Source organism: Loa loa (assembly GCF_000183805.2).
Source record: "Loa loa unplaced genomic scaffold supercont3.25, whole genome shotgun sequence".
In the NCBI taxonomy this organism is placed as follows: Eukaryota; Metazoa; Nematoda; class Chromadorea; order Rhabditida; family Onchocercidae; genus Loa; species Loa loa.
In genome coordinates this window covers 308,239-326,827 of record NW_018108205.1, presented here as the reverse complement: position 1 = coordinate 326,827, position 18,589 = coordinate 308,239, and the positions used below count along the sequence as shown (strand labels likewise).

The window sequence follows — 18,589 nt, the reverse complement described above, 5'->3', positions numbered from 1 at the left end:
GTAGTGTTATACCTGAGCTGTATTACAGATTAGGCTGTGTTTAGAGGAGGGCGGGTTAGAGAAGTCGTGGATTTGGGTAATGGTGTTGTTTCATCTTCGTATTAGTTATATCTCAAATTATTTATAAAGACTTCAAGGTGTTTCTGGTCCCGGATGATACTTAAGTTATTGATATTTCATTTCAGGAAGAAAATGATGATTGGTGAGGACGTTGTGGACATCAATAAGTTACCTTCAACATTCGCTGATAAATTAGTACCCAGCACTTCCGATGGCAAGTTTCATTATTACTCCGGATTTTAATATTCGTCTCAAAGGATTGTTATCTAAAAACATGTTGCTTCATTTTCACTTATAGCTAAAAGCCAGCAACTCCCGTGTCCTTCAGTTTCGTTTTCGGATTTTTGTAGATGAATCGACTGATATGGAAAGATGGGCTGCTACCGGTGAGTTTTCGGACGAGCTGCAAGCTGTACAGTTGTGAGTTTTACATTCTAGCCGTTACTTTTAATAATTTTGATCTATCGTTATAAGTGAAATATTGATTTAATGGTGATTTTTGTCATTTCCAGTATTTTGATCGCCTTGCAAATTTTTATTTCGTAATATTTATTTGTGTTCCAAAATTTTGGACTTTCACTGAGAATTAATTAGTCGAGCTCCATTGATGGTTTATTTCAGAGATGAACACATTCGTTTTCGGGAACTTGAAGAAGAGCAGGAACGCCTAAATAGTTCACTGCTGTCTTTATCAACACATTTTGCACAAGTACAGTTTCGTCTGAAGCAGATCAGTAAGGCGGATGCATCTGAAAGAGATGTAATTTTGTTTTTTTTTTCATGAATTCCAAATTCCTAAAGCTATACTTTTCTCTAAATTTCTTTGATCGGGGTAGTTGAAAAAGACGTGTTTTCTCAATCTTCTTCATTTATGTTCCTGAATTTGACATTATTCGTTGCTGTAAATACGAAGAAATGCCAGTAAATTGTCATCACCAAGTATTCATGCATTCTGTAGAACAGTAACTTGTAGCGACTACTAAAAGAACTGGAAGATTTTGCGTTCCGTGGTTGTATTGAACCGGGATTGGAAAGACGAAAGTGCTCGCCAGTGATAGATAATGGCAGAAAAGATGATATGGATCAGCAAAAGGAACGACAAAAGATACTTATCGCTCATTTGAAACAGCAACTGGAAGATCTGGAGAAGTATGCGTATGAAAGTGGTGAAGGTGACCTTCCAAGCGCCGAAGTCATGGCTAGACAGGTATATTTTGCTACTTTTATTCAGTTTGGCCATTATAAGTTAACTGGCTAAGTTTTTCGCTTTATTTCCCAGGAAATACTGTTATACTTCTTGCAGTAGAGCTTCTTTTTTTATTGTTACGATGTTAATGAAACAAATGGATTCATTTTAATGTGATCTGCGAAGTGTTCTATTTTAGAAAGCAGTTATTGACAAACTTCACGAAAAAGTGCAGTTAGATCTAGAGCTGGATAGAATGTCTCGAAGCGATTTGCAAAAAAAGGTTGATGAGGCATTGAAAAAGGTACTTTTTTCCAAGTAATACGGAAAATGGTGTACATGGATTCAAGATTTTAGAACTGACAGGAAAGGTGTTACAGTTATCCTATATGTTCCAAGAAATTTTGATCTATACAATACATATGTTTGCATCGATATACATTTAGCTTGTGAATCCAATTAAAGCGAAAGAGCAATTAGTGAAGCAACTGCAAGCACAGATTGTCGATCTTGAACGATTTATTGGTTTTCTGCAGACGGAAGCCAGCGAGCGCTTGCCTAATTCAGTTGCTTCCCTACCCGTTGCACAGTCAAAGAAGGGTTCATTCATAAATTTAATAGGGTTTAACCAGAAATTCGAGCGTAATCAGCTGAAACAAACACCACAAGGAAGTCATTATGGGCAAGTGTTTTTAAAACTATTTGTAATGTTCTTATTTCCTATCAAATGATGAAGTGATCAACGGGTATGATAATTTTAGTGATGAGCGAGCACGGATAGAATTGGCGGTTGATGCAACAACTCAAGTGATGGAGAAGTATCTTCTGCTTTCGGTGGATACGGAAAAGTCTTATGCTGAGTCATTTAATAAATCATGTGATGAGGTTCTTTATTTGGTGTCATTTCTCATCGTGAAGGCTATTCCATGAATTTTAAAAGAAGAGTTGCTTATAAGATTTTGGAACACTATAGGATAAGAGGGCGGTGGTAAACTACGATTTGCTTTGATGCTTGATAAACTGGCAGCGAGAATAACACCGAATTATTCATCCTTCAAATTCGGATAGTCTATTTAGCTACTGCAGTACAACCTTCTAATCTATAGCATGACATTTATCTGCTACTTATTTTGCCATTTATCATATGTTTTTTACAAGATTTCACTCTTAACTTAGAGTTAAATAATATGGCTTACCTTATGTAATTTTTTAATTGAGATTTTCAAACGGAGCGAAGAGGAAGTAGTTACCGTCATTAGAAAACAACTGTGTCCAGCCATGCGTGGTCTTTTGGAACATGGTATGAATAACGTTGTCAAAAATTTAGTTAATTTCACATCTTTGGGTTGCTATCCTGGAAGTTCACGCGCTGCCAAAAACACCAGTGGTAAGTTTTTAAGGTGCTTGATACTGCTTCTTTTTATGATGGATATCATTCGTAGCTGATGCATTGAATTATTTGAATTTAATTTATCTAATATAACCTGAATTTCGGATAAAAAGATTCAGCGCGAAAGCTGGAACATGTTTGGGATGTTGTGATACATTATTACGATTCGAAGTTCGGTCGTGAATACTGTGATGCACCCATTCGTCGTCTTTCACAAAGTTACCAGCTCGATGTGATTGCGGGTCGAAGTGTCACATCAAAGCAGGTTGGAATTCACTTTCTTTGAACTTCGAAGTGAAAGCTGCATTTCATTTATATTGAAATAGTTCGGTGGTGGTTTAAAATCAGAGAATTTTGTAACTATTTTCTCACTCAAAAAAAAAGCTTTAATTTTAAAACCGGCATATTTCGAAACGCAATGTTTAATTTATGTCTTATAGCTTTTACTGTCAACTATCGAAAATATTACTTCAACTCACAGTCGACTGAAACGCTCTCCCGATGCAATGTGGAAGGCTCTGATGTGCGCGGCACTAAATGAGAAAAAGTTGCCAGCGTGGATACGAACGATTTTCTGCACAGAACAGATTGTTGAACAGTGTTTTGCACCTTGGTCTTATGTAGCTAAAACAGGTATTTATTTGATTGTTTCAAAATTTTAAAGAAATCGACAAAAAATTGAAGGTTAGATTCTCACGAAAATGGACTGGATCTCAATGTCTTGAAAATGAGATAGCGGAGCTTAGGCAATATCGAAGCACAGTAGTTTAAGGAGTGCTACGATGACACTACCTAACAAAAATTGATCAAAGTAGTTAGCAAATCCAGTGGGTGAATAAGACGGAATAAATTGATGGCTGACAAGTGAGTTTTGTTTTGAAGACGCTTGGATAATCAAACCTGGTATTCTTCCTTGCTGTTACCAAGAGTAGATTGCAATAGACGCTCCGAAGATTCTGATGAGACGCATGAGTTTGGATTTTAAAACTAGTCAACTTCGTTTTATCATTTAAACATCTAAATAAACAGTAATTTACAGGCTGTGAGGACATTTACCATTTGCTGGAACGTCTTCATAAGTATAATTTTCATCTACCGGTGGATTTGGCTGTACGTCCCTTCCATCAAATGAAAGATGCATTTTGAAAAGTTTTCTTAAATAATGTTGCTTGTTCCACATCCCTGAAGAGTCAGGCTTTCGTCTATTCAGTAGAGTTCATTGTTTCTTTTCCTTTTGTCTTTATTTCTCATGTAATTCATATCAAATCCGGGTTTTGTGATCATTCCGTTTTTAAGTTTCTGGTAACTACATTAATCTGTTGTCTTTCTTCGTTTGGCTGTTATATCCTCATTCATATGGGTTCTCTTCGCTTTATGTTGTTTCATTTTGGGATTTTGAATTTCTTGACATTTTAGTCTCATCTTAATTTTTGTTTCATGTTAGCACACTATTTTTGTTTTTTAATGTTAGTGAAGTACGAAAAATCCTATGATTCCCATAAATAGTTGGCGTTGTATTTATCGTTGCAATTCAATTAATAAAATGGAGTGGAAGTACGCTGTACGCATTTGTATGTGCATTATGAATTTTGAGCAGGTATAAAGAAATATGAAGGTTAAGTTGATATTTTAGTTTTTTTTTTGTTATTTGAAGATTTTTTCTGCTGCTAGGTATTGCGTTTTCCAGAGTTTCTTATGTTTCATTTTCAGTCTTGCTTTTCTCAAATTTGTTCTCTTTCCATAGAGCTGTACCTATTTTAAATAAATTTTTTTCATTTTATAGTGATATGAGAATTTCAAACGGCTTTTTCGTGAATAAGTATTTCATATGATCGCATATCGATCTTCATACCGAAGCTTGGCCATTAGATATAATTTTCAGCGATTTCTTAATAGTTCCGATATGGTGGATGAATATTATCGACTGATTCATGTTTTTGAAACGGTTTCGGTTTTTGCACCGAGTGAAAAGGTTTGTATTGAGTTATGAATTACGTATAGTTGTATCCTTGAAGTGTTATTGTTACGTCCTGTAAACTAATATCAGGTAACTTGTGTTGATGGAACATCAAGAGCGCTATTTGTTGGTACTTCACAGGGACGCATTTTGCTTGTGAATCTTTCTACAAAGAATGTGATTAATGCGTTGCAACTTTCAACGGTAAGGATTTTAAAGAATTTTCGAGATTCAGAAAAGATGCGGAAAATTTTTCAAAGTGTGTGGAGTTTAGGCCTTCTCGAATGATATTTTTAGAATGCTCCCATTGCACGAATAGTGGCTGCCACAGCACTTGATTATCTTATTGTTCTGTCAGCGTCCACCATCTTTAATATAGAAATAAAGACATTGAAGGTAATAACGACATTTTCTTTCGTTGAAAATTTTTTTTTTTGGTAAGGGGAGGGAAAGGAATGGAAACTCGCGGAAAATTATTTTGTTTTGGACAGAGACTCTGTATTTTCTGTTAATACTTTGTCATTACTAAGCACTAAACGTTCTTCACACATCTCATGTAACAGTTTTTTTTGGATTTTCAAATTAACATTGGCTAAAGCCACCGTTAGATTTCAATAGTTTGCACAGCCTTATACCCATAATAGGTATTCGTTACTCTGTGTACTTACTAATTACGAGAGTTCCAATCCCCTTCCCTATTCATGTAAATATTGAATTGAGTTCAGTTTCACTTAACTGAAGTTAAAATTGGTCTAAATTTGAATAGTTTTCAGCCAATTAGCTCAAGCGCAGCGTCGAACATAGCTCATTTGGCACTGAATAAGGATCCAGTAGTAGCAGATCCATTTGCCTTACAGTTTGCTTTAGTTACGAACAATCGTTACATTCTAGTTTGTGAAAGTAAGGCAGATAATTTGGTAATTCAACAAGAGATACGAACTGAAGACAATGTGGTTGCTTTGTCGTATAATAAATATGGCATATGCTATGCTCTGCCCAATGCTTATTTTGTCTATAATATCCTGGAAAACAAAACTCTGTCGTTGTTTCCGTACGACTCACAAGCTATACTTCCTATCATTATAAACATAGATTCGGTTAGTAAATTTCCGCTTAAAGTAACCTTATAAAAGTTGGACCTCAAGAGAAATCATTCTCTTACCTTACTACACGTGTCATCGGTTTCAGGAGGAATTTCTGGTGAATGGTATGCAAGGCTTAGGCGTTTTCGCAACATCAGAAGGTGTTTCATCGCGACCACCGTTATTCTGGGGTCTGACTTCTATCGTATCATTTGCTTATCGTTCACCACATGTCTTTGTTCTAACAGCGTCATCGATTACCGTTTACAGGTTTTTCTAAGAATTGAACTTGATAAAATTTTTCAATGAGAGTTTCAGGTCCATTTGACAGTTATTTAATACAAAGTACTTGATAGGTTTTGCTAGTATTTTCAGTTCCGAACAGTCAGTTGTTCTGCAAAGGTGGCCCTTCACTACTGGAACGTTATTGGAGTGTATTGATGGACAATTGTATGTTTGCAGTAGCGAGAATATAAGTCATCTGGAAGAAATATCGTGGCTTGATAGGGTAAGTTGAGTTTGGTCAGAAAATTGTTTTTTTTTATTCTCAGGCCAGAGATTGTCACATGGTTCAGCTTAAGATGTTCCGAGTTAAAATTCAGAGCGTAAGGAAATCTACGAAAAAATAATGTCTGTACTAAAGTTTTTTTTTTTTTTAAGGTCAGAAGCTCTTGCCGATAGTGGAGAGTTGGATGAAGCATTGAGATTTGCTGAAAATGCTGTTTCCAATGGGCAGTATGACGAAGCAGAAATACTGGTAAAGCTGAGATATTCAATGATGATTTTCGCATAAGAAATATTTCTTGTTACAAGTTTTTGATGAAACAGGAAATATTGCAATTTTCAGAAATTCAATGAGTTAAAACAGAAAGTGGCCTTAATGCTTTTCAAACGGGAAGAATTTGAAAAATTTTACGGTTTGGCTGTGTTATCCGAATTAGATCCTCGTGCGGTAATGAGTTTCAAATTCTTATCCAAACAAATTTTTTTTTTAAACATAATTTTTCTCTGTTCCTGTTCTATGCGTGACAATTTTTGTTTTGCAGGTTTTGATATCATTTGAATTTTTGCTTCCGTTCCCATCAGGGTTTCGATCAGAGCTAAGCAAGGAGATCACAGAGTCATCAAAAGAAGCTTCCGATGATTGCGTTATGGAAGGATCCGTTCAACTTATAACTTTTTTGGAACATTATTTGAGAACGACCAGAAAATTTCATTGGACCGCTGGATTTCGTCGGGTACTTTCTTAACCATTTCTGAAAGTAATATTCGCAGACCGCATTGAATTTGGACTACCATCTTCATTATTCAGAGTTGAAAGTCAGAATTTCAAGGAGTTGAATAGTTACTGTTAGTTTCCCTCCCGACAATTTAATGGAAGATTATATTCTTTTTTACTTCACTATTTTTTTGTAAACAATTGCTGGTTCTTTAGCTGATATAGTGGAACTAAAATGTTTAAAAACATAAATATCGAAAAAAGTGGGTATTATTTTCTGAGCGTAAAGCTCTAGAAGTTGGATAGTTAGATTTAGTTTCCTTGCAGTTTAATGAAAGGTCATATGCTTTTTTACTTGCTATATGATCAAAACCATTTTGAATATGTGACAGTTTTTTGGGATCTGGAGGAAACTACTTATTGGGTTTTCTGGTTTAGATCAGAACTCCAATTAAAAAATGGCGGTTTGCAATCCAACTTTTTGTTTTTTCAATAAAATACTGGTAAATTATCGAGTGAACGTAAATCTTAGCATGATAGACTGCAGTAATTCCACGTCTTGTAAATATTACACCTTCCACTCAAAATTTGCAAATAAGCTCTTCAGGATATTGACGCTCTATTACTAAGATTGATATCACTACGACAAGACGCACTAGATGCTGAGGATATGTCATTAAATCTTCATTGCACATTTGACGACTGCAATGAATGGATGCGGAAACATAAGCACCGGAAATTCCTTATTACCATTGCATTTTGCCTCTTAGATTTTGATAACGCACTTGCAATAAGTCAAGAATTATATAATGAGAATCTTTGGGATGATGGAATTGCCAAATTGTGTCTGCAGTTCTTTCCAAGGTAATTGGTTAGCATCGTATGTTAGACAGATCTCTGACTAAAAGTACATGGCTTTGAAGCAAATTCCTAGGTGGATTCTGATAATACCAGCCTCCATGGGCTTCCAAATATTTCCAACGCTCTTGTACATTTTCTCAATGTCTTGAAGTGAAAGAGATTCTCACCAAATTTGCAGATTTAATTCAGAACGAACGATATTAGGTTGGGTTGAATTTTTGCTCGAAGTTCGCCAGGATGATGTAATCGACGGTCTGAGAAGATGTCCGGTCAAATTAGACCACAGGAAAATTGTACGAATCTTGCAACGAAAGCGGAACACGCTTATCAAATATCTTGAAGGAATTACATCCCTCCAAGTACCTACCTTTAATATTTAAAAATACAGTTCCGACTTCACATTGTTTGGTTTCATCCTCTGTTGAGTATTCTTATAACTTCGAATATTTCACCACATCAATATTTTTATAAATGGTCACCAGTGATATCGATCTGGTGATAAATGACTCGAAGTTCGGATTATAGTTCCAAATTCACTTTTTTACGCCGTGCGTTGTTTACAAACGTTCTAGGTTACTGGACATTTTGTTTTGTATATAGAGGACCGTATTCCGCTGAGAAGTTATTGATCAAGTAGGTTAGAGACAGAAGTAAAGGGTTCATATTATCGTGACGATGCATTGAAATCCTTTATTTTTTCAGAATATCGAATTCCATTCAATGTTATTTTCAATGTACGTAGACGAAATCAACGCGTTATTGGGCGAAGGTGGAGAAAGCGAAAAATCATGCAGGAGAAAGCTACGTACCTTCCTTCTTCAGCCAAATAAGCTAAATTTATTGGACACGTGCGCGGTTCTTAAAAGTTATCCGCACTTTGCTGTCGAACTAACCCTGCTTGAGGGTGTTAAGGTAGCTTTATGATTTAAAACTGCTTTAGTCACAAGCGGTATTGACTTAAGAAAGATAATATCATATGAAGTGGTAAACCCACTTTTCTTGCATGTATCCCAAGGAAGTGGTTTTTTTTTTCCTCATTGTACAGATAAAACAGAAAAAATGAATGACACATTCAAACATGATTTTCCAAATTTTTGGTTGACTGTAGATATAATGGAAAATTCCTAATTTCTTAAACAATCGTTAGGACAAAGGTTCTATTGAATGCCTGGAAAAATTACTCAATGACCACAAAGATTACGATGCAGCCGAATTATTCTGTATTTACACAGATACATCGGAGCACGTTTTGAGATTGACACTTCTGAAGTTCTATCTACGAAATGTCGCGTAAGCTTTAGTTCCTGTTTAGCTTTATTTGATAGTGTTATATCAACCTGCTCTTACTTTATTCTTAAGTGAACTCGCTTTTCTTTAAAATTTTAAAAGTTGTCAATCAACTCAGAGTTTCTCTGCTCTATATATATATATATATATATATATATATTAATATATATATATATTAATGTGTATATATAATGTGTATATAGGTCTCAGCCGGAATTTGGATCACGTATAACCAATTTACTGAACACACCCAGTTTCACCTCAAATGGAACTGAAATAATGCAAAATATCCCGAAGGAATGGTCATTATCGTCAATTCTTTGTTTCGCAGAAGGTACCGTATTATCAACAAAAGACCGATCTCACTGTCAGCAACTGAAGAAAAAGGTATTTATCGACAATTTGGCACAGAACAATGTCCATTCAAATCTTTCCATCTATTGAATCAAGTCCAACGGAAACTTCAAACTCACAAAAGTGACATTTTTCCGGCTACGGCACAGGCGCTAAAAGCACTCTCAAAAGAAGCGCTGAAAGCTGCTCAGCTACATATTCAAATTGATGAAAAAACAACATGTACTGCATGCGGAGCACCAATCAGTAACGAAGACGCTGCATGCTACCCAAATTCAAGCCAGGTATTTCATCGAAGGTGCTTGAAGAGTTGATCTCCAAATACGAGTATGTTTCCAAACCGTACCACCTTTATCACATTGGGTTTCGATTTCAGACTTCATAAAATCTATTTGTTACTTGTCTCTGGAATAAATATGCTTCTGTGAATAGAACTTATTTGTATTTTTACACCTTACGGAACTCGATCCGATACCTATACTGACTCATGAGATCTGAAGAGTATGTACAACCTGACGAAACGGCTAGAAATTCAAAATTGAAGTCTAGTAATTGTGCGAATCGAACAGAATCTGATGAGCTTCCTAGAAGAGCCTTGGACGACTGTGTCGGTGGTGTCTACCAGAATGTAATGGATATTCTAGATTGTGGACAACTGCATGACGGACATGTTCAATACCACTGCTGTTCACTCCTATCAGAAACATTGTCCACAAGAAAAGATTTCTAATTAAATCGAAATTTTTTCATGCACTTTTTTTTCAGAAAAAATAGTGAAATAAGTTCCATTACGACCAATTCACCACACAAGACAATACCTCGCTTTTCACATTATAAGAATGAATCAATTACAATAAGACATGCCGAAAATAAATCGAAGAATATCACGGGATATGGAACTACATTTACATTTTACTCACAGCTCTTCTTTAGCAAAAATATATGTATTTATGTTAGAAGAGTTAGGGTGTCATTTTCGCTTTGTCTTCCAGTGTTGACTGGTCGTGCAGAAGCGTTTTACACTCTTTAGAGGGCCCTAAAAGCCTGCGCATTAAAAGTAAAAACAATTTAAGTTGAAGTTGAACAGCAGAAATTACGCAGGAAAGTTATTCCACCAGGAGCAGAGATTACTAGGATCAGTAAATCTAATAAACGCATAGTCGAAACAATATCGCGGGATATGGAACTCACATATATGGAACTATGGAAGAACATACCACTTGGGATCGTTGCAGGAGAAGCGACGGCAGTATCTTTCTTTCCTTCCTGGGCTTCTAACCATTTTGCCATTTCGGTTGCTTCTCTTTCACTAACTGGGGTATCTTCATTTGTTATCACTCTCGGTTGACTGGTATCAGTTTGCTTCCGTACACCGGAAGCTTCCACTCTTCAAAACATTTTGGAACGACTCACAGCAATAATTTATATTTCCTCAAATTACTGTAAACTATCTCCTTGTTCTAAAATCATACTTCGGAAGGCTAAGTTGCTTGTGCAACAACGCCAGCTACTTAAAATTAGAAATTTATGTTACAGGGTCACCACATTAAGCGTATCCCGAGGTGAAGCAATACCATGCGTTGTGAATATGTATAGACCTTCTAGAAATCAACTCACAGTACCAGAATGTCAAATGCACAGTTATGATCGGGATCAAGTACATCTAAACTGCCACCATGCATGATTGTCTTCTATGAATACATGATGGATACATGGAGCTTTTGGTAACATTTCGCATCGTGCTCCAATACTATTCAGTCATCCAACTTGCATACCACCATAAATATCTTCATCGAATTCCGAAGATAATGAAGCAACAAAAATTTGCTTAGCACTCAACTTACTTGGTAAAATTAGAAGCATCAGAAGTTTTTAATGCACCAAGCTGCTGATTTAGTGTCTGGTCGTCAAGTTCAATCAAGTTGTTCTCCGAAGCCACATTTTCTTTCGTGCCACATGCACGATTAACCATGTAGTAATTATATTTTTCAAAAAGATTGTTGCACTCATCATTTACCATCAGCAGTTCATCTGAAACTTTTACCCAAGAATTACCTACTCATAATTCAGTCTTACTGTTAGCATCAGCACCACTTCAGCGGGAGCTGTTCGCTTCCCTACTTCAAAAGTTAAGAATTCTGAATCCCAGTGAACTGTCTTACTATGATATAAAGTATAACTATGATAAACATATTTAACGCTCATTCAAGATATCACTTTCAAACTACCACGCACTAATCAATATAATTTGTCTAAAATTCAAAGCACACTTCAGTTTACTTAGGCTCTGAAAACATACGTTAGCCTTCTCTTTGCAGTCATGGCTATGGATAAATACGTCATCTATAAACAATGACAGAATGTAAAGATGGAGATTTGTGAAATTCATTTTTCATTTCTCAGTACATTACAATCAGCGGAATACAGCTTCCGTTTTCCAGCGATAGGATAACCTGCATTAGTTTGAAGAGCAACTTACACATGATTTCATCATTTTGAACGGAACGAATAAGGTCCTGAATTCTCACATGCATCTGCTTTACGACAACATGCAATTCATCTAATAGCTGCAAGTCATCCGGAGTCTCTTTCCCCAGAATCATCTCAGATAACAGTTCCCGCATAACCTTGAATAAAATTTATAAAGTGCTCAGCACCAGAACTTCCATCAAAGATCGCAAGAAGTAAAACCATTCAAAATGCATCTTGTGAACCCAAGGGAGGTGGAAATTAAACATACAAACCAATCTTACAGAGACACTTTAGAAATGACGATTTTGGACCTGACTGAATTTTATAAAACTTATGGGAATTTCAAGTTCTTAATTTCCATGAGTTCCAAATTTCTTAGACTTTAAGGTGCGCAAACTTCTGCATATGCTACCTTCAAATTGCCGTTTACTACATCGAGATCTTCGTGTAATTTCTCCTGCTGCTCTGGTGTGGGTTGCACAAACTGCGATGAACCAGCGATGTTATCTGATCCGGGATTCTGAAAAATACCGACAAAATTCTTTAAAAAATTATGAAAATACGGCTACAGAAAGTTTTCTCACGAACTTAAAAAAAAAGGAAAAAACCTGCGACCAGTTCCAGTTAATTTTCCCATTAAAATTCGTCACAACTCAGAGAACCTCTGCTTTCCAATATATATAAAATCTATTCATCATGTCCTGTTGGCTGCGGTTCTACAGGAAAAAATGTATTACGCAAAGTTGGCTGCTGATGCTAATTAGGTCCCATAAAAACTTCCAATTAGATTATAGAGGAGTGGTTAAAGTTATTAACGACTGCACACCAACGATACTTCAGTAAACTTTTCGATACTACATATGAACTAGAGCTGGATAAAACAAAGATGTTTAAGCAATTAAAAGAATCTGTCGTGAAAAGTGATTTGTAGGAAGCATAGCACAATGATTAACTATATCTATGAAGTACAACCGAGACAGTCCTGCTCTAATAGTTTGAAGCAGTGAAAATTCACCTAAATGTTGTCGAACAGAGAAGCTGGAAAGTGATATAAATTAATGGCTGATTTATGCATTTACAGACTGGTAATAATGCATGCATTCATCGTATAAATCCTTGTAAAGTAAATGACATTTTATAAACGTAAAATAGAAAAAAATTGAATCTTGATATGTGTGGTTGACAGTAATAGTGTTGACATATTAAAAAAAAAAATATAGATGAAAATAGCGTTTATCTTGGTAAAGGTAACTTCTCGGTTAAAAGCTACGGGTTTTGTATAGCATATGTTAGTCTCAAACATCATGACTTTTGAATGACGAGAACTTTAAGGAACTATTGTTTCCTGATCGAAAAGTATGACGAACTTCTTTCAGCCACTATGCTAAGAATGACAATTCATTAAACAGAAGATTGATATAACTGAGCAACACATTAAAATGCTGAGTATGTCCTTTTCTGTTAATGCAGCAAGTCTAGATAAGATCACGGAATATGAATACTTTACACGTATTGCTTTCCTTGCTGAAAGTCGGCGGGTTTTGTATATCATATAATAATGCCACGTTTTGCATACACAGTCGGAAAACCGAGAAATTTTTAATACTTCAAATACAATCGACTTTTGAATCCTGTAAAGGTCAACCATGCTGTTGTTTATGCCTTGTCCCAATATTGTAAGTCTCAGGTATGCCGTTGTATAGTACTGTAACATTATACTTTCTTTAATCTTATAGGCTGCTCTTTGTATACATGCCGCTATTTATTACTTTAATGATTTTATATGTGTTACTCAAATGTTGTACAGGTTATCTTGGAGTCAATCGGTCCAACCTCATGGACTATTCTAAACAAATTTCCCTCATATAAGCTCTAAACCCGGGAGACCTATGTAAGACCTATGTACAGCGACACCTTCCGATCCCATCAGTCAGCTAATCGTCACTGCTACTATATAATTCAATTGTTTGAATTACATCTAAATTTGTAGCTGCACTGTTATTATCTATTCACTACAAATAAACCTCTATATTGGTACACTGCTCACCATACACATCAATCTATCTTCCACAACATCAAAATGACTAAATGGCCAAAAATGACAAATTTTTCATTTTGGAATGCTAGGAGAACATGAAGGGTTGAATATAATGATAGAAGATCCGAAACAGACTTCTTGTTTCGCTACCGTGAGACTGTACCTACGTTTTATTAGAAATTCGAACGACCATGTGATCGAGTGATCTTGCATACCGCAGCATTAACCTTAAAAACTAATTTAAGGAAGAACTTTTACATACCAACATGCCCTGCCCCGTGGCATCTTCCTGAACGCTGGTAGCCACCGGAGTTTTTCCGACCGTAAAAACAGTCTAAAATGAAGTTGTACATGAAAAATTGCACAAACAAAACAAGGAAAGAAAAAAGTTTTTGTATAAAGGACAACAAACTTCACATCTAAGTATTCGACATTAATTAACGAAATTTGTCCCACCGAGTGATTGTCCAAATGCATTAATAATAATTACAGATCAACACGCAGTGTATAGGAAAAAAAAAGAGCATGCATCGTAAGGAATAATTTTTAACCGATGAAAGAAAAAACTGCAAACACTCTTCCAAGAGAATATCCTCAGCACAGCTATGAGAAATTATAATGAACCTACTCTTTTTGGTGTTAATATTGGTGCCATCGAACCAGGATCTGTAACCGGGAATTGAACACCTTTCGCTTTCAGTTCATTGTAAATTTGACAGACACCTTGCAAACGTGGATCATCTTGAAACACATCATTCCAAGACTGGAATTTTTTCCAGTCGAGACTTTCAAAAATATGATTCCGAACATTTTCTCGTTAACGTTTATCACCATAAGACAAAAAAAAGACGTGACAGACTTTACTTTTATATTTACTACTGTGAATTATTGAAAAATCATTTGAAAACTTCCCCCACGAAAAGTAAGATAAAGCATTTGAAACAGCAGGCACAATCAAGTAATGAATCTTGCACGAATCGGATAGCGAACGCAAACCATAACAGTTGAATAAATAACCTGAATCAAGCCGAGAACACGCTCTTGTATTACTTGGGGCGCATCAAACTTCGGACCGAGAAGTTTGACAAGTTCGTTTATGAAGTCTTTCTGACAAACTAATTCGTGAAATCGAATATCACAGTTCTTTACACATGTTTCTAACACCGTTAGTGTGTACATAACAGTAGCGTTATTTCTCGATATCTGTGAATGAAGCCGTTTGCGTATTGCGCGCATTGCATCACGTCCTCTGCAACAATTCTTTAAATGGCCTACTGAATTCTAAATCTTGCATGAGTTGAAACATTAAATCTTCTATCTCTACTGACCATCAAAATTATGCGTAGATGGGCGGAAGAAGAGAGACAGCACAAACCCTTCTGCTGTGTTGTTGATAAAGTCACAGATTTCCATATTTAATCCCCAGTTTTCAGTTGCCAGAACAGTTGCATCAGTTGCCATTTCTACAACAAATGTCTTCTTAAAACAGACATTACAGAACGAAATAAAAAAAAAAAAAATACGGAAATCAACGCCAACAATTCCTCACAGCAAGCAGCAAAAGATGCACAAAAATTAATGCAAACAGTTCCGTTTGACGAGATGGTTCTTTTGCTCTTTCATACTTATCTATACTTCTTCGAACAGCATCATATTGCGTCATCCAATTTCCATGTATAATATGTAAAGCTGCAAATATCACGATAATGTCACCGATTTTGCGTCCGACTGGCGTAGCAAACGGACTGCCCTGAAAGAAATCGCTAACACGTTCAGTGACCGATGCTGCGGCTTCTTTAGCACTTTCCATTGCGTTATTAACCTGCTCTTGCATTCCACCTGAAGCTGAAAGACATGCTGCGATCAGTCATCTCAAAAATCTTAATAAGACTTCAATCCCAGCACCCCAAAAGTGAAACCACAACAGCACAATACGAGACTGACTCACCATTGGTATTGGTTTAATACGGCCCATGCAATGAAAACAATCGAAATTAATACGGAACTACATGCAGCCCACCTCACTTGACCCAGAGGACAGTTTCACTTCATATGGTGTCATTCATATTCAGATAAGTCCTAGCACTCCCTTGATAGATTTGAGATAGGGATGAATTATGACTATGCTTAATACCGATGGATTCGCAAAGTGCATAAATTTTTCATCACATAGCTCACCTTGACAGTGTTACGTGAAAATTTCCGTCGGTTAAACGAACGAATAATAGGATGATGAGAAAGCACTTATCTTTATATCATATTGTAATCATTTTGAATAACGCTTTCACTTCAGAATACAGTAAACGAGATAGTTACAGTTACTGGAGATATAGTTACTAAATTTTACATTCCATTTTGCCCAGTTAACTGCAAAATCATTTCGATGCAATGGAAATAAAGTAAACCCGTCGTCAAATTCGGCAGAAAGAAAAAGAAAAAACGAAAAACTGGAATAGATCAATAAGCAAAAATTTAACAATATCCAGTTGCTATACAGAGGAAGAATGAGCAGAAAATGCCAATATTTCACGTAAAATGTCAATATTACATGTCTTCTTATTCGAATTCACACATAATAAGACAAAAGGACAAAAGTGAATCTGTGGGGGAAAACACGAAAAAGAAAAATAACATTACTAAGATAAAATATAGCATATGTTCGGAAAGTTTCGAGCCGTTTCATACAATGCCGTAAGTTTGCTGGCTCAAATAACCCATGAATGGAACCGGTATGCGTGCTCTTTGACCTGGTGAACCTATTATAAAAGGCAGATGCTCGCCAAAACCATCCTGGTACCACGCAGCACACGGCACTAAGTCTTCACATGGCCTCGGCATTAAAGTTTCTGATTCACTACAAAGAAGATCGAAGCAAAATGTATGTACAAACTTCATCTACCAAGAGATGATTTCAAGAGTATATCATGAAAATTACGAAACATAGAAATGAAATTGAAACAGTATGTACAAAAAAAAAGAATTAGAACTACATGTTACAAACAATGAAAATCAAATACATTCACTTATTCGTGTATGTACTGTCTGAAAGAGACTGCACAGTAGTAACCGAGGTACTCGATAAAGATCCATCCGCAGACGAGTTTTTTTCCGTCATTTTTGTTCGTATACGTTGGTATTCCCGAGTGTATCGTTTTAAATCAATCTCGACTTCACGACCACATAGTTCGAATATTTTCTGCAAAAATTGCAGAATTATAAAATACAGCAAGAATTATAGAATACAGCAATTTTGTTGAAAAATTTAAAAGAACTGATGCAGTTATAAAGAGGGATAATGAAACAAAAAAATAAAAGGGTTTGCAACAAGATTATAAAAATTAGCACGCAAACAAAGCGATTTGTGCAAAGAAAATAATGAAAACAACAATTTCATGTACGAAATAAAATGTCCTTATTATATCCTACCTCTGGTGCAATTTTATCTAGGATAAGACGGCAACGAAACTCGCCAATAGAAGACCATAACAGATGCACAATACGAAGAAGATGGTATTTCACACCGGAGTAGCGCTGTAAAATTGATACTGGTTTACTTTGTAAAACAAAGCTGCTATTCCATAAAACTTGACTCAAAAAGTAGTTAAATCATTATGCGGAAGATATTTAGAAGAAATTCTTCCAAATACTAAAATCAGAATATCGATATATTGAACCAAGTGTTAATTTGTGCTTAACTATCAATTCATGCAAAAATGGCTTACATCCAATCCCTTCAACAGATATTCTTCTATGATGAAATGTGATGCTTGCTCAGTTGATAAAAGATGATCAAACGGTGCCGACTGTAACAGTCGGTGAATTACCAGATGTATCCATGGGTCACAATAGGCAACCTAGAACCAACTATTGGAAATTTCGAACACACTTCTTAAGTGGTATCAAAACTATTTCGCTCACAACTTCGCACCTTATATTTCAAACGTGGTAATGCTTTCAAATAACGCATAATGCCTGGTAAATCAGAAACACGACGTTTGCTTGGAAGAACATCCAAAATATAATGAATCCAGAGCAACGCGCATGTCACATCCGTCTTCAAAAAACTCAACATCTCTTCCGAAGGATCAGAGAGAAAATCACTTGTAGGATTTTCGTCAATAATTTCATCTATAAAACATTGTAAAGACAAACCATGATCAATCCAAAATGTTATACCAATAAAGATGATCAATAAAAGTTGTCTAATGTATACCAAGACTCAAAATCTTGGAACAAATTCAATAAAGTAGATATTTGTAGGTCAGTTCGTTCCCAAACTGAACCAGTCAATTTCAGTTTCTCGATATTTTCCACACCAATTTTAGTAATTTAAGGACTTTGTTGCACTGCTGGTCATCTTACATAGCTTCTTGTTAAATTACAGATCCAACTCACTTACCTGGCGCCCGATTGAGTTCGTATCGTATTACGTCTTCTACAATCAGTGCAGTAAAAGAGGCCAGGAATTTAGTGAAAACGAGAGCGTCAACATTTTGTAAGATGGTCACATCGTTAGTTGACAAAACGTTGTGCGCAGAAGCTCCAAACGATAATAACCTGTAACTATATACATATATATATATATATATATATATATATATATATATATATATATATATATATATATATATATATATATATATATATATATATATATATATATATATATATATATATATATAT

General features: G+C 35.7%; 4 protein-coding genes across 4 annotated transcripts in view; 2 read left to right on the top strand and 2 right to left on the bottom strand.

Annotated features, from left to right (window-relative positions):
• Positions 1 to 192: 192 nt before the first annotated feature.
• On the top strand, positions 193 to 3,298 carry LOAG_16885 (hypothetical protein; the record flags this gene model as incomplete). The annotated part of the gene is made up of 10 exons (XM_020449538.1): positions 193 to 255; positions 359 to 480; positions 682 to 820; positions 1,034 to 1,267; positions 1,446 to 1,550; positions 1,693 to 1,928; positions 2,008 to 2,131; positions 2,465 to 2,633; positions 2,756 to 2,901; positions 3,077 to 3,298. 10 exons carry the CDS (start codon positions 193 to 195, stop codon positions 3,296 to 3,298), a joined length of 1,560 nt encoding a protein of 519 aa, XP_020306928.1.
• A 1,241-nt stretch (positions 3,299 to 4,539) lies between these two features.
• Positions 4,540 to 10,126, top strand: LOAG_16884 (hypothetical protein; the record flags this gene model as incomplete). The annotated part of the gene is made up of 16 exons (XM_003135771.2): positions 4,540 to 4,608; positions 4,684 to 4,797; positions 4,891 to 4,989; positions 5,367 to 5,690; positions 5,782 to 5,945; positions 6,051 to 6,125; positions 6,336 to 6,432; positions 6,523 to 6,627; positions 6,722 to 6,913; positions 7,502 to 7,758; positions 7,934 to 8,114; positions 8,458 to 8,667; positions 8,903 to 9,045; positions 9,246 to 9,429; positions 9,546 to 9,680; positions 9,941 to 10,126. The coding sequence occupies 16 exons, from the start codon at positions 4,540 to 4,542 to the stop codon at positions 10,124 to 10,126; spliced, it is 2,535 nt and encodes an 844-aa protein (XP_003135819.2).
• A 232-nt stretch (positions 10,127 to 10,358) lies between these two features.
• Positions 10,359 to 15,740, bottom strand: LOAG_00230 (hypothetical protein; the record flags this gene model as incomplete). The annotated part of the gene is made up of 10 exons (XM_020445379.1): positions 10,359 to 10,432; positions 10,614 to 10,783; positions 11,241 to 11,427; positions 11,876 to 12,023; positions 12,281 to 12,388; positions 14,169 to 14,240; positions 14,535 to 14,669; positions 14,924 to 15,155; positions 15,282 to 15,385; positions 15,456 to 15,740. 10 exons carry the CDS (start codon positions 15,738 to 15,740, stop codon positions 10,359 to 10,361), a joined length of 1,515 nt encoding a protein of 504 aa, XP_020304151.1.
• An 845-nt stretch (positions 15,741 to 16,585) lies between these two features.
• LOAG_16883 (negative elongation factor B) overlaps positions 16,586 to 18,589 on the bottom strand; it is a gene marked incomplete at both ends in the record, with an annotated part of 4,869 nt that continues 2,865 nt past the window's right edge. Inside the window, 6 exons of the mRNA XM_020449537.1 lie at positions 16,586 to 16,760; positions 16,930 to 17,102; positions 17,333 to 17,437; positions 17,629 to 17,760; positions 17,835 to 18,034; positions 18,306 to 18,463. Of these exons, the coding sequence (XP_020306927.1) occupies positions 16,586 to 16,760; positions 16,930 to 17,102; positions 17,333 to 17,437; positions 17,629 to 17,760; positions 17,835 to 18,034; positions 18,306 to 18,463 (943 nt within the window). The remainder of the gene's footprint in view (positions 16,761 to 16,929; positions 17,103 to 17,332; positions 17,438 to 17,628; positions 17,761 to 17,834; positions 18,035 to 18,305; positions 18,464 to 18,589) is intronic.